The 22,919-nt window shown below is 42.6% G+C and overlaps 1 protein-coding gene across 6 annotated transcripts in view; it reads left to right on the top strand.

The window, feature by feature from the left end:
• Positions 1-4,408: 4,408 nt before the first annotated feature.
• The window catches only part of CARD19 (caspase recruitment domain family member 19), a 35,902-nt gene continuing 17,391 nt past the window's right edge, over positions 4,409-22,919 (top strand). For 2 of the 6 annotated variants that reach the window (XR_014216122.1, XM_082210802.1), the window contains exons 1-3: positions 4,409-4,565; positions 18,727-18,869; positions 22,513-22,666. Coding sequence is in view for 5 of the 6 variants with exons in the window: in XM_082210802.1 (XP_082066928.1) it covers positions 4,550-4,565; positions 18,727-18,869; positions 22,513-22,666 (313 nt within the window). In the remaining variant the exon portion in view is untranslated. Of the gene's footprint in view, positions 4,566-10,051; positions 10,304-18,726; positions 18,870-21,466; positions 21,562-22,512; positions 22,667-22,919 lie in introns of those variants that run through there. The other 4 variants (XM_082210799.1, XM_082210800.1, XM_082210803.1 and 1 more) reach the window with 4 other exon arrangements.

Raw genomic sequence — 22,919 nt, 5'->3', positions numbered from 1 at the left:
GAGGGGTCTGATGTGATAGTCTGACCTAATTAGGCTGTGGGCCAGAGCCTTCCCACCTCAGGAATAAGTAATGCATTTAATCATTCATATGAGTTTCATGGTTAATCTATTCATTGAACTTGCATATGGGTAAACATGATTTCTGAAGCAAGAAGTGTACTTTTTCAAGCTTAGATGCTTAGACCTTCCCAGTGGCGTAGTGGATCAGGGCATCTGGCTGTTAACCAGAAGGTTGGGGTTTGAGACTGTGGGCAGGATTTGTGTCCCTTCCAACTTTAAGATTCTGTGTCTATGAGTCATGGCTGAGATATTCTGAGAAGAGATGTTTCTTCCAGCATAAGAGAAAAAAGCAGCAAGCTCAATAATATGGTTCTTGCCACCTTCATTTTTTAAAAGTATTAAATATATAGTTTTTTAATTTAAAAAAAAAACTGCTGAAGTTATTAATTTGGGGCACCTTTTAGGTTGATTAATAGTTTTATTTTTATTTTTTAATTTCCTTTTATTGAGTTTCTCTTTACAAAAACAAAAGAAAAAAACACAAATCAACAAATTCAAAAGAAATATCCATACATAGCACAAAAATAACATCCATTACAGTTCTTTGTCTTCTTCCTTGAATCTTCGGGCGACAGGCTGCCGCCCCAAGCCTCGCGCACCCGGCGGGACCTCCTGCCGGGCGCGCAAGGCTTGTGGACACTCGCCGGGGCTGCTGGCTGCTGCCCACAAGCCTTGTGAGCCTGCGGGAACTCCCGCCGGGCTTGCAAGGCTTGCGGATAGCTTCCTGAAGCCTGGAGAGTTAGAGGGGTCGGTGCGCACCGATGCCTCTCGCTCTCCAGGCTTCAGCGAAAGCCTGCATTCGCCCCATAGGACGCACACACATTTCACCTTCATTTTTGGAGGGGGAAAAGTGCGTCCTATGGGGCGAAAAATACGGTACCACCTATACATAATTTTTTCCCAAATTTTCTCTGAGTAAGACACATGCCGTGAATTTCATTCCACTAGTCCATAATTTCAACCACTTATCATATTCTATATTGTATCCCAAGTCCATTGCCCATTTTGTCATGACCTCCTTTATTTCTTCATCTTTAGTGTCCCAATCTAATAATATGTTATACATTTTAGATAGTAACTTGGATTTACCTTCAATTATTTCTATCTGGAATTTAGATTTTTTTCTCGTTTATCCCTACTTTTTTGTCTTCCTTCCATACTGCGTTTATTTGATGAAATTGCAGCCAGCCTGTTAATTTGTCCTTCAACTCCTCATATGTTCTCAATTTCCATCCACTCTCTGATCTTATCAGTAGGTCTTCATGTGTCAGTCTTTCTCCTTCCATATTTGCTTTTTTGGTTGTTAAAATATCAATTGGAGATAACCACCAGGGTGTTTTCCATTCCAGAAGTTTTTTTTTATTTTTCTCCCAAACTTCATATAGTGGCCCTCTAATAATGTGGCTTGAAAAACCTTTATGTACCTTTTCTTTTTAAACTGAAGAAAGTAGGAAAAACCACTGGACAGGTAAGATACAATCTAAACCAAATCCCTTATGAATACACAGTGGAAGTGAGGAACAGGTTTAAGGATTTAGATTTGCTGGACAGAGTGCCTGAAGAACTATGGGTGGAGGCTCGCAACATTATACAGGAGGCAGCAACTAAAACCATCCCAATGAAAAAGAAATGCAAGAAAGCAAAGTGGCTGTCCAACGAGGCCTTACAAATAGCGGGGGAGAGAAGGCAAGCAAAATGCGAGGGAGATAGTGAAAGATACAGGAAATTGAATGCAGATTTCCAAAGAATAGCAAGGAGAGACAAAAAGGCCTTCTTAAACGAGCAATGCAAAGAAATAGAGGAAAGCAACAGAATGGGAAGAACCAGAGATCTGTTCAAGAAAATCAGAAATATGAAAGGAACATTTCGTACAAAGATTACCATAATAAAGGACAAAAGTGGTAAAGATCTAACTGAAGCAGAAGACATCAAGAAGAGGTGGCAAGAATACACAGAGGAATTATACCAGAAAGATATGGATGTCTCGTACACCCCAGGTAGTGTGGTTGCTGACCTTGAGCCAGACATCCTGGAGAGTGAAGTCAAATGGGCCTTAGAAAGCACTGCAAATAACAAGGCCAGTGGAAGTGATGGTATTCCAGCTGAACTGTTTAAAATTTTAAAAGATGATGCTGTTAAGGTGCTACACTCAATATGCCAGCAAGTTTGGAAAACTCAGCAGTGGCCAGAGGATTGGAGAAGATCAGTCTACATCCCAATCCCAAAGAAAGGCAGTGCCAAAGAATGCTCCAACTACCGCACAATTTCACTCATTTCACATGCTAGCAAGGTTATGCTTAAAATTCTACAAGGAAGGCTCAAGCAGTATGTGGACCGAGAACTCCCAGAAGTGCAAGCTGGATTTAGAAGAGGCAGAGGAACCAGAGACCAAATTGCAAACATGCGCTGGATAATGGAGAAAGCTAGAGAGTTCCAGAAAGACATCTACTTCTGCTTCATTGACTATGCAAAAGCCTTTGACTGTGTTGACCACAGCAAACTATGGCAAGTTCTTAAAGAAATGGGAGTGCCTGATCACCTCATCTGTCTCCTGAGAAATCTCTATGTGGGACAAGAAGCTACAGTTAGAACTGGATATGGAACAACTGATTGGTTCCAAATTGGGAAAGGAGTACGGCAAGGCTGTATATTGTCTCCCTGCTTATTTAACTTATATGCAGAATTCATCATGCAAAAAGCTGGGCTGGATGAATCCCAAGCCGGAATTAAGATTGCCGGAAGAAACATCAACAACCTCAGATATGCAGATGATACAACCTTGATGGCAGAAAGTGAAGAGGAATTAAAGAACCTTTTAATGAGGGTGAAAGAGGAGAGCGCAAAATATGGTCTGAAGCTCAACATCAAAAAAACTAAGATCATGGCCACTGGTCCCATCACCTCCTGGCAAATAGAAGGGGAAGAAATGGAGGCAGTGAGAGATTTTACTTTCTTGGGCTCCATGATCACTGCAGATGGTGACAGCAGTCACAAAATTAAAAGACGCCTGCTCCTTGGGAGAAAGGCGATGGCAAACCTAGACAACATCTTAAAAAGCAGAGACATCACCTTGCCAACAAAGGTCCGTATAGTAAAAGCCATGGTTTTCCCAGTAGTGATGTATGGAAGTGAGAGCTGGACCATAAAGAAGGCTGATCGCCGAAGAATTGATGCTTTTGAATTATGGTGCTGGAGGAGACTCTTGAGAGTCCCATGGACTGCAAGAAGATCAAACCTCTCCATTCTGAAGGAAATCAGCCCTGAGCGCTCACTGGAAGGACAGATCGTGAAGCTGAGGCTCCAATACTTTGGCCACCTCATGAGAAGAGAAGACTCCCTGGAAAAGACCCTGATGTTGGGAAAGATGGAGGGCACAAGGAGAAGGGGACGACAGAGAATGAGATGGTTGGATGGTGTTCTTGAAGCTACTAGCATGAGTTTGATCAAACTGCGGGAGGCAGTGGAGGACAGAAGTGCCTGGCGTGCTCTGGTCCATGGGGTCACGAAGAGTCGGACACGACTAAACGACTAAACAACAACAACACCTTTTCTTTATTTAGCCACAAATAGGCATGCCAACCGAATCTGTTGTTGAAGCCTTCCAAGTCTAACAGATCGGTGTCTTCCAAATTAATCCAATCTCTGATCCAGCAGAGGCAGGAGGCCTCAAAGTATAATTTCAGATTAGGTACCGAGAAGCCCCCTCTTTCTTTCCAATCTGTAAGTAATTTGAATCTAATTCTCGGTCTTTTCCCTTGCCATATAAATTTCGAAAGAGTTTTTTGCCAATCTTTAAACATTGAGGAACCTCTAATCACTGGGATGTTTTGGAACAAAAATATCATTCTTGGGAGTATGTTCATTTTTTATTAATTGTTTTAAAACTGATTAATCTGTTACATTAAACATTGTAGTCCTGCTATTTAGATACCTGGAACTATGCTATGGAAAATTTGTAAAAAGGTTTCACAGTCGTTTTTTAAAACGTTTCTGCCAGGAACACAAAACTTCTGTGGGAAGTATGCAATGTTTTGTTACAGTGTGTGCCAGTACACCTGTTGGCACATCCCATTTTAAGCACTTAAGGCAGCTTTTGCAGAAGCAAGTGTTGGAACAGGCTGGAGAAGTTCAACAGAAGCGATTGTGTGCATACATATTTAATAGCTTTACTCAAGTGTTTTTAAAACTGCAAAAGCCTCACTGCTTGATATTAAAGGACAAATGTTATCGGGTCACAGTGATCATTTTCTTCCGTTGTGAACCGTTTACAGAGTCGGCATCCATTTATTTTCCAAGGGCGGAATGAAGACCTCTGCTGGCCAAAGCCTTAAATTGGCTCTCAGATTTTACTTTCGCTTTTCGCCCTCCCGAAGTCGTCACTGAACTTCCGTTCCTGACAGCAACTTCAGTAAGGGGACAGATTTTCAACTTGGCCGATTTCATGGATTTCTTTCAGCCATAGCAGGAAAAGCTGCCAAACCCATGGACAATGCTCTTCAGAAAATGTAAGTCATACAGAATTATTTTTCCTAAAGCTTATGTTCATAAAGAGGTGGGATTTTTAAAAAGACAAGACAAAAAGCCTTGCTTTGAAAACAAGAGCAGCTGTAAATGACTTTGGGGAAAATAGGGAGTGCCTGCCCTTTTGTGTGAATGTCTTTTGCATTCTTATTGCTGGGATATGTCATTCTTCCTGTTCATTATCTTTAACAAAGAATCTGTCTGTATAGCGATGATAGGAAAATAGTAGTCATATGGTCTGCTAACCCTTTTCAACTGAAAACAATATTTTGGGACTTGTTCTGCAGTATAAAGCTTTCTGCTTTTGTTTTCTACACCTGGCAACATAATATTTTAGTATATATTTAGCACATCACAAGGACTTGCAATGAAACATTATGCTTGAAGGGAAAGGTTTCCACACTGATAATTTTATTTGCGGATCAAAAATAGACGCACATTCTTCCAGAATTGCTACTGTGACCAATATTATCATGTGATGGCTGTGGGCTTGCTTTCAAAATTATTTAGATTAGTGTTTTCCTTCCAAGGAAGTACCCCCCCAAAGCACTTTCCACAGACCTTTCTGTAAAATGGAGGATTTATTGGGGGGTGGGTGACGCACAGTTCCTTAGCGATGGCAAACTTTAAGGGTCCTCTTACATAATCTGCTATACCAAGGCTGCTTCAGATGTTGCTCTTGGTTCCTATTCCACATTAGCCACCTTGTCAGTTCACCAGGACATGGATTGACATGATTAGTTTGCAACAACTCCTTGGTTGCTAGTATAATGATGGTCAACACTGGCTACTAAATGGGGTCCCTTGAGTGTTTGTAATTCCTTGCTTGTAGACCTTTTGACAATACATCTGGCTTGCAGAACTAGCAGTAGCATCACACTGTACTGCTTCCACCCCCCAGCAAAAGCATTTTCACCAGTAGATAAAAACTCAAAAATCTATGAATCACACTCTTCCCAACAATACTTTCCCACTGCTTCTCCTCATCCCTGCTGGTGCATCAGAGATAGCGAGAGCTCAGCATGAGGACTGCATAAGCCATAAGGCAACGCCCTACCATGTTGATCTAAGAATGTCTGTGAAATGCAGGCACAACAGAGGGTTATTTGTTTCTAAGGTTGTTGCCTGGGTTAATATCTAATGCAACTCCGACTGCCATTTCAATTTCTGAACTCCACCCAACTCATTCTATCTGAAACAACATGCCTGGCATTATTCCCATGGCAGTTATGCCAAAGTGAGGAGAGCTTCCGATTAGTTCAGGCTCTGATCTTTACCTATATTTCCTTTCATTTTATGCATATTAAAAAATGATTCATGATTGAAATAAGGGCAGCGTTCCTCAACCTTGTGCCTTCCTGATGCTTTGACTGTGGCTGATGGGAGGATGGTGGTTCAAATCACGTGTAGCAACCATGTTTATCCAGGGGTTAGTTAAAAACTTAGCACAAAATGGACCGATTATTTTAATGTGCAACAATTCAAGCATCACGCTGGGAATGAGTATGAAAACATTGCTGGTGTGATGTAATTGTCCGTGTTGTGTTTGGGCATGGCAACCCAATATTCAAATCACAACTCTAAGCCAGCTCAGGAACATTCAGAGGTCTGAGCTGTAGGTTGTCAATCACGTCAGCAACAGGTCAATTTTATGTAGTTAAAATAATATTTAGCTTCATATTTAATGTTGATCTAATTATGACAGTGCTAATCAGATGCCCAGGATGGGAAATTAGAGCGTTGGATCAGTGTGATTTCTGCTTTCTATCTTAGATCTGTATTTAGCTAGTGTTGCCCGTGGGGCACTGCCCCAATGACACAGGCATGTATATTTTTTGCGGACAGTGGAGTCTTGTGGGTTTGCATATATACACTGTGATCACAGCCTATACCGTTTAGCAATAACCAAATAATGCATACACAACACTTTTGCATATACGCCATAATCCATACGGATTTATTTACGGTATTTTACAAACTTATATTTTTAAGTTTCTATTTTTATTTGCATTTTTGCGAACTGTACTTGTAGGTATCTAAAGAGACACTGTGGTGGAGATGGAATTACACTCTGCTTACTTGTAATGAATGTTACTTACAAGAAGGGGGGCCTGGGATCGCAGCATCAAATCCTAGCTAGGGAAGTGCTTTTTTATACTACAAAACGTATCAAAATGCATTTTATCTCCTAGCTGCACACAAATGGACGAGCTCATGTTTCTAATAATAATAATAAACTGCATATGCAAATTAGAAAAATGTAGAATTTTTTTAATTCGAGAACTTATGTGAAAAAATAAATTATGTTGTTTGAAATTGTACAATTAATTGTTTCCAAAAGTGGTGATTAATTTTCTGTGTCTAAATTTATGTTCACTGTTCAAACTACAAGAGAATTAAATGTGCCATCAGCTCTTATTTATAGTCATGAATTATATTTCAATTCACAGGACAAGAAATGGAAATGGAAACGCTGATAGAATTTTGTTCTTTGGTTCAATATTGTTCCTATCTAAGCATTTTAAATTGGTTACAAAATTAACCTTTTAGAGCTTTGATAATTATACCATTAGAAAGAAATAATTACAACTACAGAAAATGTTTTACAGGGCAATTCCATGCATGTCACTTGGGAAGTAAATACACATAGGCAGTGCTTTTTTCTGGGGGTAAGCATACCCCTGAACATTTTGTGATTCTAAGTTTGGCCTCATTGAGGAGCAGTATTTCAAGATAAGTAGGAAAATGAGTACCCCCTAAACATTTTTTAAGAAAAAAAGCACTGTACATAGGAGACTTAGAATGACAATGAAACAAATACTCCATCCATTGCACTGAAGTGGCTCACTTTGTGACAGCCTATGTGTGTGTGGATGCCTGTGTAGAGATTATAATCCCTGCCATAGGCACAACATTTGAATAAATCCTCATACGCCATTGGGAAACGCAGTCACATGATTTCCAGTTTTCTTCTATGAAAGTGCACTTAGAGCAACTTTGGACATAGCCCACACACGAGGTCCCCCTATATAAGAAAGGTCACTGCTAGCAGATTGTGCAAATTCTTTGAGGTTGAACCCCACACACTGGCCATTTATAACCTCTGCTTTCAATGGGACCTACAGTATTTGCATTCCTATTTAGTTTGAGTAATCCAGATGATGTTACCCTCAAACACCAGTCTTCATGCTTTCCCCCTGTAAATTCAGGTTTACCCAATTATGGGGATAATCTGATAAACTGGGGAGAACTGGGCTCTGAACCACTTCACTTGGGAGTCAAAGATGATTTGTTTCAGTGTTTTTGGGTGGGTGTAACACCTCTGGAGCTCCCCCCCCCCCTTTGTGCTTGCATGTGAGCATAGGTTTTGTGTAGTGGCTGTGGCAGTTGGGACTGGTATGGCATATGCAGTTCTGACCCCAATTCATTTTAACAGCATTACAGTGGTACCTCTGGTTGCAAACGGGATCCGTTCTGGAGCCCCGTTCGCAACACAAGCAGAACGCAACCCGCATCTGCGTGGGTCGCAATTTGCCGCTTCTGCGCATGACGTAATTTTGAACGTCTGCACATGCGTGACTGGTGAAACCTGGAAGTAACCCGTTCCATTACTTCCGGGTCGCTGCGGGACATATCCTGAAAGAACGTAACCTGAACCGAACGTAACAAGAGGTATGACTGTACAAGTTTTCTGCTCAGGTCCAGCTATCTAGGACAGGGGTCAGCAACCTTTTCCAGCTGTGGGCTGGTCCATTGTCCCTCAGACCATGTAGTGGGCCGGACTATATTTTGGAAAAAAAATATGAACGAATTCTTATGCCCCACAAATAACCCAGAGATGCATTTTGAATAAAAGCACACATTCTACTCATGTAAAAAACACCGGGCAGGCCCCACAAATAACCCAGAGATGCATCTTAAATAAAAGGACACATTCTACTCATGTAAAAACACGCTGATTCCCGGACTGTCTGTGGGCCGGATTGAGAAGGCGATTGGGCCGCATCTGGCCCACAGGCCTTAGGTTGTGTAGGAAGTGTAGATGGATGCTGCTTCTGGAAGGAGACACTTGATTTATCCAGACTGGGAGACCACAACATGTTATCGGATTCTTCTCTAACATGTTTTTGTTTTTATTTTTAAGGAAGCATTTATTTGCTATTCTTGAGGAAGAACATGGGCACAATTTGTTTATTTACCCTGATTTGTTTGCAGGGAGATTTAATGCGCATTCACTAGAGATTTGCTTGTGGGGAGGCGAGATGTGCCAAAAGCAAGCAGGCACGCACTATCCCATACTTTCCAGCGCATTTCTCCCTCACTTTGCTTACTGCAAGAAGTTTGATCTTTCGAAGTGGGTTCAATGCACAAGAGCTCCAAATCAACTTTGATCACACAACTTAATTTGCCAGTACAATCCCACCTGAAAGTAGGGACAGCCTAGAAGCACCCTTAGGTTCAGGCCTAACTTCAGCATCTACCCCCAAGCAAAAACTCAATACAGTAAGCCCGCAACTTCCTTGGGCAGGGGTTACATTCTGGGGATCATGCCTAAAGAAGGTGGGATTGCTGAAGTCTTTTTTCCCTGGATGCCTGCCCATTTTTAATTTATTTTGCCAAGTGCATAAAGCTGAATGTGCACAATGTGCCTACGTTGGGGATTTACCATACACATTTCTTGCTAGTTTATCAAAAACAGGGTAACAGGCGGCTTTCTCAGTAGCTCATACAGGGGCAGACTTTGGTCATCTTTTGTATTATGGTGCCTGTGCGAGGCCAAAATCTGGAGTTCCCAAATGGGATTTTCTCAGGTATGAATCTTCTCACTTGAAGGAGCATCTCTACCCCATCGTTCAGCCCGGACACTGAGGTCCAGCTCCGAGGGCCTTCTGGTGGTTCCCTCACTGCGAGAAGCCAAGTTACAGGGAACCAGGCAGAGGGCCTTCTTGGTAGTGGTGCCCTCCCAGTTGATGTCAAGGCAATAAGCAACTACTTTACTTTTAAAAGACAACTGAAGGTGGCCCTGTTTAGGGAAGTTTTTAATGTTTAATCTTTTATCTTGTTTTTAATATTCTGTTGGGAGCTGCCCAGAGTGACTGGGGAAACCCAGCCAAATCGGCAGGGTATAAACAATAAATTATTATTATTATCATCTCAATTTTGCGCCCCCTCTGCTTGGCTCCCTGTGTGCCTGAATCCAGCCTAGGCTCATTTTGTTTACGTTTACCACACCGTTTGCCCTTTTGCTCCGCACATTGATGAACTCCCAAGGAAAACGTGGCGCTTGGGAGAAAGGAAGCCCAGGGCCCCGGGCCCCAACATGAGCCCTTGGGATAGCAGCAGCGTGTGCAACTCCCTGCTCGTCGCTGCGCACGGGAATGGCGGGGCAGCTCCTTTTCCTCCTGCCCGGACAAGTGAGAAGGGAAAGCGTCGAGGAGCTGCGAGGGAGAAGCCGCTTTCTTGCCCCCCTTGTCAGCCGGGCGGCGGCTCCTCCTGCGGCGGCCCTTCTGGCAACTTTGCCTGAGCGCCGCGTGGCCGAGGCCGGCCTGCAAGCGGAGCGGCGCGTCCGGAAGGCCTCCTGCCTGCCCGGGAGGAAGGAGCAAGACGCGCCCGCCAGAGCTCGTAGGGGCGGGACTGGCAGCGGCGGCGGCGGCGGCAGCTCGAGGAACCTTCCCAACCTTGCCAGGCCGGCCTTCCTTCCCGCTGGACGCCATTATGCCAGGTTCGTACGCCCCTCGGAGGAGGGAGAGGGCGGCGGGCCACCGCCAAGTCCCGGCTGCAGGGGGCGCACAGAGCAGGGCGGCAAGGACACCTCGGAGGGCGGGTGTGTGTGTGCGCAAGGGAAGCCCCAGGCGCTGCTAGAGGAGACTTTCGCTCCCCTTTTGCATGCACCGGAGCCGAGATCTCCTCTTACCATTGTGCATCCGGATCTCGTCCGGGGGTGCTGGCTCGCGTTTTATTTCCGAGGAAGCGTGCGCGAGGTTGCAGACGTGCAGTGCCTCGGGGCGTTTCTCTCCGACGGTGCGTTTAAGCAGCCCGATCTCAGGCATGTTTACTCAGAAGTAAGCTCTGCGGAGGTCAGCACACGACTGCCTTGCAAGGCGACGGAAGAATGTGCCCTGCACAACTTTGCACCCTCCCTTTGAAAGACAGCCTTCAGTATGTTGGGAGATGCTTCTCCCGTGGAAGCAAGTTGTTTAAAGCTGCATTTCTGTTTGTTGTCTTAAGTCTGCAATCCTACACCCTGTTACCAGCCGCGTCGATCTTAATGGGACTGCACAGTTACGGTTGCTTTTAGACATTGGTTTGCTCGCGGCAGCTGTTTACAAGCTTTGTGTGTTTTAGAGTTTCTTGATTGTCACCCGCTTTAAAAAGGTCGGGTTCTCTTGCTAACAGCATAACATAATGGGCAAGGCAGGGCACTTTTTTCAGAGCAGGAGTTTCAAAAGATGGAAGTAATTGATGCCAAGTGAGTCAGCTTCTCCGCCTGAGTCATCAACCCCAGTAACAGAGGCAGCCTCTGTGTAGTACACTGGGAAAGCAAGTAAATACTACTTGGATAAACTTTAATAATATAAGAAACTAAGAAGAGGCTGCTGGATCAGTGAATCTAGTGATCTAGGCCAGCATCCCACAGTGGCCAACCAGATTACAGTGGTACCTCAGGTTAAGAACTTAATTCATTCTGGAGGTCCATTCTTAACCTGAAACTGTTCTTAACCTGAAGCACCACTTTAGCTAATGGGGCCTCCTGCTGTCGCACAATTTCTGTTCTCATCCTGAAGCAAAGTTCTTAACCCGAGGTACTATTTCCGGGTTAGCGGAGTCTGTAACCTGAAGTGTCTGTAACCTGAAGTGTCTGTAACCTGAAGCATCTGTAACCCGAGGTGCCACTGTACTGTGGGAAACCAACAAAATGCCTTTTAATACAAGAGCACTCTCCGCTCCTGGGGCTTCTGCCAGCTGGTGTTCAGAAGCATTGCTGCCTTGAACTGTGGCAGCAGAGCATAGCCATCATGACTAGTTGCCATTAATAGGCCTCTCCTCCGTGAATTTGTCTAATTCTCTTTTAAAGCCATTCAACATTTAGAGTGCCACTGGTTTTCCCCAACCCTACTACTGACGTATCATCAGTTGAGCAGTATGTTGCTTGGTCTCAAGATGCCCAATGAATAATTGCATTATATAATTATATAATATTTTTCTGTCTGTAAGACACCCCCATGTATAAGACACCCCCTATTTTGGGGGGCTCCGATTTAAGAAAATGGGGGGGGGAGATGGCCTCCGTGTATAAGACGCCCACACATTCTTGACATTATTTTAAAGGGGAAAAACCTAGTCTTATACATGGAAAAATACGGTAAATGGGGGAGGGTGGCATTTAAATCAGGAGTAGGCTCTTCACATAATGATGCTGCATATTCCTTACTTTTTGCAATGCTTTTTGCAATAGCCATTGGTCATCATGCAACTAGAGTGATGCCACTGGTTAAAGCATCAGAATTGCCATTAATAACAGCAATAATATTTGACTTGCTACTCACTTGTTGCGCAGATGTACAAAAACACACACAACTACAGCTACAGGAAGCTTTGGCAGAATTGATCTTGTAAATAAACACAAGAAGATAATTTGGTTGTGTAAGTAAAAGGTTTTAGACAGTAACACACGTAACTTGTTATATATATATTAAACAGCAGCGTTTACTGCGAGCCAGGTTAGTATAATAGACTGTAGAAACTACTTTTCCAAAAATAGCTGTGATGTTCAAGTTGCTCATGCTAGAAGAATCTGAACATGCGGATGCTTGAGATGGAAACATTTATTTTAGCTCTTGTGTGAAGGTGAGACAAAAGTTAAGCAGACGTAAGATTGCAATGATCAGAGGCAGTGCTTTTGGCCTATACAGAAATGGTTTGCTGATTCTGCTACCCTGTATAGTCTTTATTTTAACTGCTGGCCTTCAGATACACTATTTTCTTGAGCTAATGCCTGCATGTTTCACATGGCTGGTTGCTTGACCTTTCACTTAGAAGGCATCACTTCAAATCCAGCTTAGATCATTGGAGACTGAAACTTATCAGCATCGGCCGGCTGTTCCCTGATGCGAAGCAATTGTGGAGCATTTGAACTGTATCTCCAAAGACAGATGTCTGCTATTTAGCTCCCTCACAACCCCACCAACCCCTGAGTTGGGAAGCCAAGGAGCCAATGAAAGTTGGGAAGCTAGTTTGCACCTCTATGAATTCCCTCAGGTGTTTACCCCTGAACACTTACCCTTCAGGGTCTTCAACCTTTTTGGATTTGGGGGCATATTTGGAAACCTGAGAAACTCTTGTGGACACCACAAAAAAAGTTTCACAGAAGGAAAGCTGGTGATGTTCAGATCCCCCCTACCAACACACACACACACACACACACACACACACGACCAAAAAAGCAGATAACACTCCAACCAAACAAGAAGCTTTAAAAGTTGATAGCAGCATCTTGAATGGAAACCAGTTCCTAAGTCAAGCAAGATAGAGATAGCCATTCCCCACTGCTTGCCTCCAGTGTCTGAATATCTGAGAGAACACCCAAAAAATAGGCAGACAGGACATAAATGAGGCAAAACAAAAACAAATAAGAGTGCTCTCCAAATCTATATCTGGAAAACCTCCTGATTTTTAATGGCTTTGTAACATCCTACTTTCATAAAATGATCTCCTCTTTATGTTTGGCTGCCAGCAGCAATAAAATCCTCAGTCTGTTTGCAGAATCTGCACCAAACTATGGATTTGTTTGATTCTTTCCAAGAACAGAATGAATGGAAGTAGGGAGAAAGCCTTAAACCATCTGCAGTTATCATAATGACCTGGTCATTCAGCAATCATTGTTAGTGCTATAATTGCCTGCTTTGTGGGAAGAGTAATCTTCTCTCATTTTATGATCTGCCTGAAGGCCAAAATGATGAGCATTTTGCTTTGTTAGCATTGCTTGTTGTTTGGTGTACTAAAATAGTTGCATTATTGTTTTCTGTATTGCTGAATTGCTTTGACGATGTAAACTGTGGGTATGTGGTTTGTTTTGGGATAGGCTTTGGATTAAATGTTGAATGAGCTCTTTGCATGTGTCTTTTAAAAAAATTGTGTGTTGCAATACTGCAGTTATTTAGTGTAATGCTAACACATGCCAAATATAACTATGCCATGTTTACACGTGCCAAACATAAATGTGTTCATGGTAATATACATACAATATATACCTCCAGTTTGCCATAATTGGCCAAGGAAAGTGCTAAGCATTAAGGGTGGAGAGTGCAAGCCTTGGAAACAGTGCACTCAGCTATACAACTGCAAATAAAATATTTTAAATGTGTTGTAAAGTACAATATACAAATGTGACACTAGATGGCGACAGTGAGCTATGCCAAATTCAATGTATTTTTCAAAACATTTTTTTAAAAGCCATTTCCACAGCGTTTTTTTTTTTATATGTATGTAGATTCCACCAGAATTTGTATCTTTAAGAGCTCCAGGGTGATGACAACAGGGGCCATGTTTGCATGTAGCACTAAGGCAAACCATGGCTTAGCATGAACCTACTGGTGCCAACTTTGCTCTTCTCTGGGTCCTCTTAGCACCCATAGAAGCTAAGCCAAGGTTTCACTTGGTGTGTCCTCTGGTGCTCTGTCCTCTTTAACCAAGAACAAAACTTGGCTACAGATTGTGGTTAAGGAGTAATGAGTTTAACCATGATACAGTGGTACCTCGGGTTACAGACGCTTCAGGTTACAGATTCTGCTAACCCAGAAATAGAACATCGGGTTAAGAACTTGGCTTCAGGATGAGAACAGAAATCGTGTGGCAGCAGTGGGAGGCCCCATTAGCTAAAGTGGTGCTTCAGCTTAAGAACAGTTTCAGGTTAAGAACGGACCTCCAGTATGAATTAAGTTCTTAACCCGAGGTACCACTGTACTGCGTTCAGGCAACACTCTAAGCCAGACCTTGACTTTGCAGAGTTTAGGAGCAAAGTGGATGCAAGCTTTTCCCTGGGAAAGGAAGTCCTGAGAAGCCATAGTTACAGTTTGACAGGTCCTTGTGCAGCACTAGTGACCTCTGCATTCCCTGGGCTCACTGCTGGCATTTTACTCCCTGGAGCCTGCAGCAGACGGGAGAATAAGACAAGTGAACAAAGCATTGAACATTGACAATTGGTAAGGCTGCTGCAGGACAAAACTCAGGTCTGTAGCTAGCAATTCTGTAAACATTCCTCAAGCATGGGAGGTACCAAACTGTATACGTCTCTCCATTGCAATGAAATGCTGAGATTTCTTTCCTCATCATTTTTATAGGCTGTTTTCTTTTTCTCTGATAAAAAATACCAGTGCCTTTAAAACATTATGTCAGTCAAGTTTCATTGAAATACCTCTAGTCTACCTTGCATATCTGTTTCCACGGTGGAGTCCAAGATAAGGCTGAATTCATTTCAGCATCTAGCGATTTCAGAGTCTGTGATCTTCTATGGTAACAGCTTCATGAGGGAATAAAGCTAGGGCTGGATTAAAAGATTACAGGCTGGATATTTTCAAAAACTCATTTTGTTAATGGTGATAGAGCAGCTGTCAAAGAAAGAAAAATGAAATAGTTGATCTACAATGATTTTTAACAACAACACATTTTTATTTAGCTGTTGGCCCATACAGTAGACAAAAACAGTACAATGGGGGGCCTATTTAGGATTTGAGATTCTGCATTCTGTGCGCTCCTAAATAATAAGAGACTGATTAGAAATCTTCCAAGTGTTAGGCATGCCATTGTTTGCAAATTGTCTTGTGTGTTGTGATGTATTCAGATAAAGTCAGTGACAAAACTTGATTTTAATGGCAGTAATTGATACCCTCAGAGCTATTTCTGAAGGAACTGTGAAAGGTCCAGGAGCACACTGGATGGGACTGGGGTGTGTTTAGTCGAAACATCCAAATTCTTTACTTTGGAAGGTAGAGTTCCTTGGAAGTTTGCAATGGAAAGATCAGTAATGGTGGACAGACCAAGTGCTCACAGCACTTTTTCAGAATTCTGTATGTGTCCACTGGCCTGAAAAGACTAGTTACCCCTACCATACATTTATTGTTATGCTTGAAGGTTAAGGTTAACACATTTAAATTGCATGTAAGGATTTTGAGCAGACGGAACTCATAGAAAGGTAGCATAGTGGGGAGGGGGACTTGCCCTTTACATAATGCTGCCTTGCATTTGCCGTTGATTGAAGAAAATAAAAAGGAGCCTTGCCTGAAATCCCAGAGAAGCTTACATTGCATAATTATGTGTGCTGCATAAAATACAAGATTTGTATGGGTCAGCACAAAGCAGATAATAACAGTTGTTTGGAGGCATAATTTAAAGAGCTGCAGTTGTAGGCAGAATTCCAGTTTACTGAAATACATTTTAAAAAAAGAGAGAGGCTTAACTGATGTAAACTCTCTTTGCTGCTAATATGCTCTTGTATGTTGTTGCATATGTGACTTGTAGCAGAAGACATTGGAGAGAGCCAAGGGAGGGAAACCACACTGAGCTCGCCTTGCTTTCCTGTTCATTCACAGCACTTAGGCTACATACACACCACATATTTAAAGCACATTCCTCCCTGCTCCCCCCCCCCCAAGAATGGCAGTGTAGCCAGCACCCTTAACAGTTCCCAGGATTCTTGGAAAGAGGGAATGTGCATTAAATGTGTTTTAACTTTGTGGTATGTATGCAGCCTTAGACACAAGTTCTACCTCATTCATTGGGACATTCTCACAGGTAAACCTTGAAACTAAAGAACTCAAGACTCTCAAGAGTACCTTGGCCTTGATTTGTTAAGCAGCACAGCAGATGGCGTCAAAAGAAGTTTGTGATATGGCAGGAGTTTCATTTTTAAAACCTCACTTGATGCCCAATGCAGGGAAATTACATGAATTTGATGTCTAATTTTCTTGACGTATACTGTGAGGAGTTCATATGGAAGGACAATCGTGTCTGTCGTGTGACGCCTCTTTCAAAGACATTTCAATCATCATGTTAGGAAGTTTCCGACGGGGAGAATCAGGTATTCTTGATTTTCTGAAATGGTACTGTACACTTTGACTTACGGAAAAAAAAAAGGCTGTTCCCTGCCTCCAGAAGTGTACAATCTAGGGGTGGGTCTACTCATGGGGGGGCGCTAAAAATAAATCATAAATTGTTATAAGAAAAAAACACTGTAGAAACACATAGAAAAGTTTTGTGCTCTACAGCGTCTGTTTTTAATGCATTCAAAACACTGTTTTTTGACTAATGTAGCTGAGTCCTAGGTTTCAAAGTGGGTAAGGGGTGAGGGGTCAGCATAGGAAAGAGATGACTAATTTGCGAGCCACTGCTAATTTCACCCCTGGGGACAGAATATAGTTGTGGGAAATGTTGTCCTATGTGAAACAACCCTAATCATTGATATGCTGTGTTGTCACATCTCTATATTTGTCTTCGGTTTCTCCTTATCCCCATCCATGTATTCTCAGTACATCTTTCAAAACGTAGCTCTTGACTTGACTCCCGCCCTCTTCAATCTTCCTTTCTCACTGCATCTTGAAACAAAAGAAGACTATATAACTTCTCAACTGGAAAAGAATTTTAGTAAACAGTATAATGAAAGCACATGGATTTTATTGAGGTGCATTGAGACAATGCGGAAAAAGATGCTTTGCTTGCCATTTGAACCATTAATTTTATGGGGTGAATGGTAACAGTCTGCTGGAAATCCAGTTGATACTTATGGAATTGCAAAAGTTGTGCAATGCCAGTAGAAAGCTTTTCTTTTTTTCATTTTAATGGGAATGACTCAGGCTCTCAAAAAGCCTTTGCTTATTACAATAATCATGGGAGGTTTTTATGGATTTTTTTTGGGGAATATCACCTTATTTAAAAAGATAGGACAGAATCTGAAGGCAATGAAAGGTTTAAAGCTGAACAGCAAAATCATCCTCTTTTAAGGCCATCCCGCTGTTTTTATAGCAGAATCTCTGGATTTTGAAGCACTGATTAGCAAACAAATCCCATGCTTGGCTATGCAGCAATAAAAATACAGCAATTGAAATTGTTCTGAGGTCAGGTTAGACTGCACAGTTTCCCTTTTAGTGGCTAGGATTTGAAGGGAGATATAAAAATTGAGCATTCCAACTTTTTAAAAATGCATTTTTTACTGAGGCCTCTTCAGTTGTGATATTGCCCAATCTCCTAAGCATTTATAGGAGATCAGAAGCTCCCCAACTCTGTTCTGTTATTTCTCCGCTGAGCTTGTCTGCGTCTTCCCTCTCCCTCTCTGTCTTCCTCTGTATCTTTTCATTTTCAAAGGTAACAAGACTTATATGCAGCTTTGTTTTCTAACCATTAGCTCAGCCCAGGCACCCCCAAACTCGGCCCTCCAGATGTTTTGGGACTACAATTCCCATCATCCCTAGCTAACAGGACCAGTGGTCAGGGGTGATGGGAATTGTAGTCCCAAAACATCTGGAGGGCCTGGTTTGGGGATGCCTGGCTCAGCCCCCTGCAAACTCACTTCTGATCATGGTTGTAAAACTGCAACTGTGATGCTGACCATGGTTGGCTCTGAAAAGAAAAGGAAGAGGTGAGTTCACAAGTAGAGTTCAGGAACGTGAAGAAACACATGAGACCACAAGCAGGATGGGAGAGTAGCTTGCAGTGCACTGGGAGGGCTGCTATGTTGAAATTTAAACCACTTGGAAATGCCTCGCTACACACACAGACTCAGACACTGTCTTGGTGGTCTGCCACTGATGAGACCTTGTGGCTTGTTGGTTTTATCTGAGATCGTGTACTACGCAACGTGTAAAGATTGCATTGTATGTGAAATACACCCTATGAATGCTCAGTATTTGTATTATTATTATTATTATTATTATTATTATTATTGTTGTTGTATTCATGAATGTCAGCTGCTCTTAATGGTTCCTGAGAGCATTCATGGCGCTCCCAGCATGTTCCTGAAGCTTGACAGTGCACACAAAGTCATGTCCTAGTGTGAAACATTTGGTAGCTGATGTGAATTATATGGCACTTCCATCCAGTTGGTCTTTGTGATACCAGGGGCCTGTTTTTAAATGTGTTGCTTCTGTTTTGTAGATCCGACTTACTGTGATCGTTTACGGCAAGACATGGCATTCCTAACGAGCAACGGCAGGCTGAACGAGCAGCTGGTTGACAAAATTATCCTTCAGCTGAACAGAGTTTACCCTCAAATTCTTACCAATAAAGAAGCAGAAAAGGTAATTGAAGGAATCCAACCTGCAGTGTTTCTTTGCTAGTGCTGTAGCTCATTTGACCTGAGATTAGGATTGCTGGTTTTTTAAATGCAAAACTTCTGGTACCTCATTGAGACTAGGGGTGGTGGCACCCAGGAGAGCCAAAGGCAGCTCTGGGGACAAACAATGGGAACCGGAGAAAAAACTATTGTTCAGCTCAGGTATACAGCAATTGAGCTTCCTTAAATTCCTCTCCACACATGATATCAGTCCTTCCCCGCTCTTCAACGTTCCTCTTAACACAAACCACACCAAAATTCTGGACCTGATAAATTCAAACAGATAAGAAAATGAGCCAAGTTTAGACTCCACATGTGAAGTGTACGTTTGAATAATCAAACAGAAAACACTTCCCAGATGACTGTACTATACATTTAAAGCAGTATTGTACAGCCACAATTTCCCTCAAAGAATCTTGGGAACTGTAGTTTGTTGCTGAGAATTGTTAGATGACCACTGTTCCCTTCCCAGAACTACAACTGCAAGCATATTTGCGAAGCTAAACAGAGTCCAGTGTGGTTTCAAATTGGATGGGGGATCGCGTTTTGAGATTCCTGCATTTCAGGGGGTTGGACTAGATGACCCTTGGAATCCCTTCCGACTCTATGATTCTATGAACTCTCAGAGTGATTTAATACTCAGTCTCTCTTGCCAGGGAAGTTGGGGAATGGCAGCTCTTCTTAATCAGTAAAGCCATTGCAGAGAATTCTTTATCATCTGTGGAAACCAATCAAAGGGGAGTCCAGTTAAATCTAAGCAGGCTTACTCCCAAGTAAGTGTGTATAGGATTATACCCTTTTATAGCATAGGAACACCAACCCTGATGGCCAATGAGTGAACCTATGCAGATAATTGCATAGCACTCGCTCTCATGTGCATGCATACACACACACACAAATGTATACCTGAGCAGAGAAAAACTCACATCTGTTTAATTCTGGTTGTTTAAAACCAGTTCCAACAGCAAGGTCTTACAATACCACTTAGACACTTAAGTGATTAAGTGGTATAAAAATAGCTGCAATAATTTAGGTTTTTAAAAATAGAGAATCCTTCTGAGATCAGCTCCTTGGCAAAATGCAGTGGCAAATGAGGAGAGAGGAATGAGCAAACTGCTTTCTCCCCTGGTTCTTCTCCGAGTTTATTAGAAAAAGCTGAACGGTTCCAACCGTCTCCCATTTGGCAAATAGCTTGGCTAATTCTATGCATATCTGCACTAAACTGGATCCCATCAGTTGCAATAAGGTCCAATTGCTGCACCAGCTACCTTCTAGCCTCCTTTCTTCTACTTTCTTTATGGGGGTGGCGGCAGCAGCAGCAGCAGCAGCTGTGGCTCCAGCTCTGTTGGTGAGGCGATCTCCCTCTCCTCCCTGCTCGCTGGCACTTGCACTGCTAAGCCAAGTTCCAGAAGAACTTGGAAATATTATTTCTCCAGTGCTCCAGAAAAAAATTATTGCATTCCTGGCACTTCACAGGCTGTTGCGGTTCCTTCCTCCCATGCGTGGAACTGGAACAGAGGGTTGGGTGGGGGTTAAGGAGAGAAATGTGAGTTCTTCTTTGGTTTGAATTAAAATCTGAATGAGGGAAGATCTCAAGAGGGCTCTGTGTTATAATGCTTGTCTCTTGTTTGAGGAGAGAGTTAATGAGTAGCTGCAATCTGCAGTCCAAGGAGTGATGAAGCCCAGTGACTTCCATAAATAGGTAGGGAATTTTATGCAGAAGGTGGAAAATGGCACCCACTTCCTAGATCCCTATTATAATACCTTAAGCTAAAGTTGTTTTGTCAAGACAAACCATAAACGTTTATGTAAACAAGCCCCAGGTCTCAAAATGCTGTGATCGTACACCCACAGCGTTTGAACTCTTCTTCTGAAATTACAGTAAACATTTCCATGTGTTCATTCATATTCATGAGGCAGTGTAGTCCTCTATTTGCAATCCAAACTTCCCGTTAGGAACAGAATTTTGTCTGTCTCACCAGATTCAATTATCTCTTTTTGTATTCACAGACAAGTATGCATTTTCACACTAATGAAATAACTATTGGATTCCTAAGAAAAAGTGTGCCGCTGTAAAGGCAGATAAATCTTTTTCTCACTTCTAGATGTGAATGCTTATGACTGACGACGCTGTGAGCTTAGATTCTTATTTCTGAGCAGGTCCAATTTGTGGCCGGTTAGGCCGATCTCTGTGCATTTCTGTTAAAGAGGCAGGAAGGTGTAGCATGTGGCATTGATCAAGATCACCAAAAAGTTCTTGTATGCAAACTGGAATTAAGGAAATGGCTGAACTGTGCCATAGATCAGTATACATCAAGTCCATGGAACATCCTTATGCGGACTCTGTGCTCGGTCGCAGAATACTTCTGAATACCAATCTTGGCACTATCTGACTGGCCATTGTGGAAATGAGATGCGGCCCTTGATTTAATCCAGTAGGGCTCTTCATAGGCAGCTGTTGACTTGCTGGGAACTGGAATTGGTAAGAACATAAACAAAGAACATAAGAGCCCTGCTAGATCAGGCCAGTGACCCACCTTGTCCAGTGTCCTGTTTTCACAGTGGTCAACAAGCAAGACATGAGCACAGCAACGTTCTCCCTTCCTGCATTTTCCAGCAACTGGTATTCAGAAGCATTACTGCGTCCAGCAATACAGGTAAGGCATAGCCCTCAGGCTTAGTAGCCATGGGTAGTCTTACCCTTCATGAATTTGTCTGATGTCAAGTGTCAGAGGATCCAACCCCCACGGTAGGTTGCCTCTAACGGATAAGACAAGGAAGTTCTTGCCAATTGCTTTTTATTCAATGTTCACAGACAGAGGCTTAGAAAGGCAGCCTCATAGAATAATGGCGTAAATCTCCCCTCCCCTTCTCTCCCATTTCCTTATGCACCATCCCTTCTACGGTTGGCACTGAGGGCCCTTTGCTTCTGGGCCCTTTGCTCTCCTATTTTTAAGGCTCACCAATTCTAGGAGATGGTGGGTCTGGAATGCTTTCTAGTGAGAACGTGTCAGCCAGCTGCTCTGGCTCTGCCGCCTCCTCCTCTCCCATTATTTCCCAATTTCCCCCCTCATCTTCCTCTGAGCTGTGATCTCCCTCAAACCCCTGTTGTAATTCTGAACTGTCTTCTTCTCTGGGAGGGTCAGGCTGGGGAGACGGTCTTCACCATTCCTTCTCTGTCCATTTGACCTCTGATCCTTATACAAAGCTTATTTGTATATTATTTATATGCACAAGCCATATACAACAAAGACCGATAAGATTAAAAGAATATCTAAAATATTTATATGTGATTTAGTGCTGAACGTATAGCCTTTTAGATCTTCTGCAAATAGTAGAAAGACGGACACCGCTGCTTGTTTGTCCTACTGTGTACAACGGAGAAAGTCTGTTATTTATTCTCCTTTGGAATAGCTAACTCTCGTGACGTAGAAGCACCATAAACATTCGTGATAGAATCTTACGCTCTGCTATAAAGAACGTTTAAACAAAAATATAAAGCTACATTTGTATTCTTTCACGTACCATCGAAGGGAGGCAGAGGTTGCTTTAACTGGTGTTTGTTTTTTACATCCTTGCTAATAAATGCGTTCCCACCCTCCCTGCAGTTCCGAAATCCCAAAGCTTCTCTTCATAGTCGGCTGTCAAACCTTCTAGCCCACTTGCAGAAGGAAGGCGACAAACCCTGTCAAGAATTTTACCGTGCTTTGCAGATCAATGCTGAACAGCTGTATAACAACTTGCCAAGCAGAAGAATTCTAAGTAAGTCGGAGTGCTAGCAGATTTCTTTGCGTGCCCTGTTACAATGCTGCCTCTTCAGGGACTAAATGGAACTTTCTGTGTGCTGTTGCTTTGATATACCTAAAAACTGACCAAATTATATGTGGCAGACAAATGCCTATTTATACCTGCTGCAACTGTACTTGCACACCAATCTGGCAATTTTGAATCTTTGTTTTATATATAAATAATAAATCTGGCAGCTTTGCAACCTTTTCAAAACATTTTGTGTTCC

The sequence above is a fragment of the Podarcis vaucheri genome (genome assembly GCF_965113315.1).
Source record: "Podarcis vaucheri genome assembly, chromosome: 2".
In the NCBI taxonomy this organism is placed as follows: Eukaryota; Metazoa; Chordata; class Lepidosauria; order Squamata; family Lacertidae; genus Podarcis; species Podarcis vaucheri.
The sequence above is the reverse complement of the archived record's forward strand: the minus strand, read 5'-3'. Positions and strand labels throughout refer to the sequence as shown.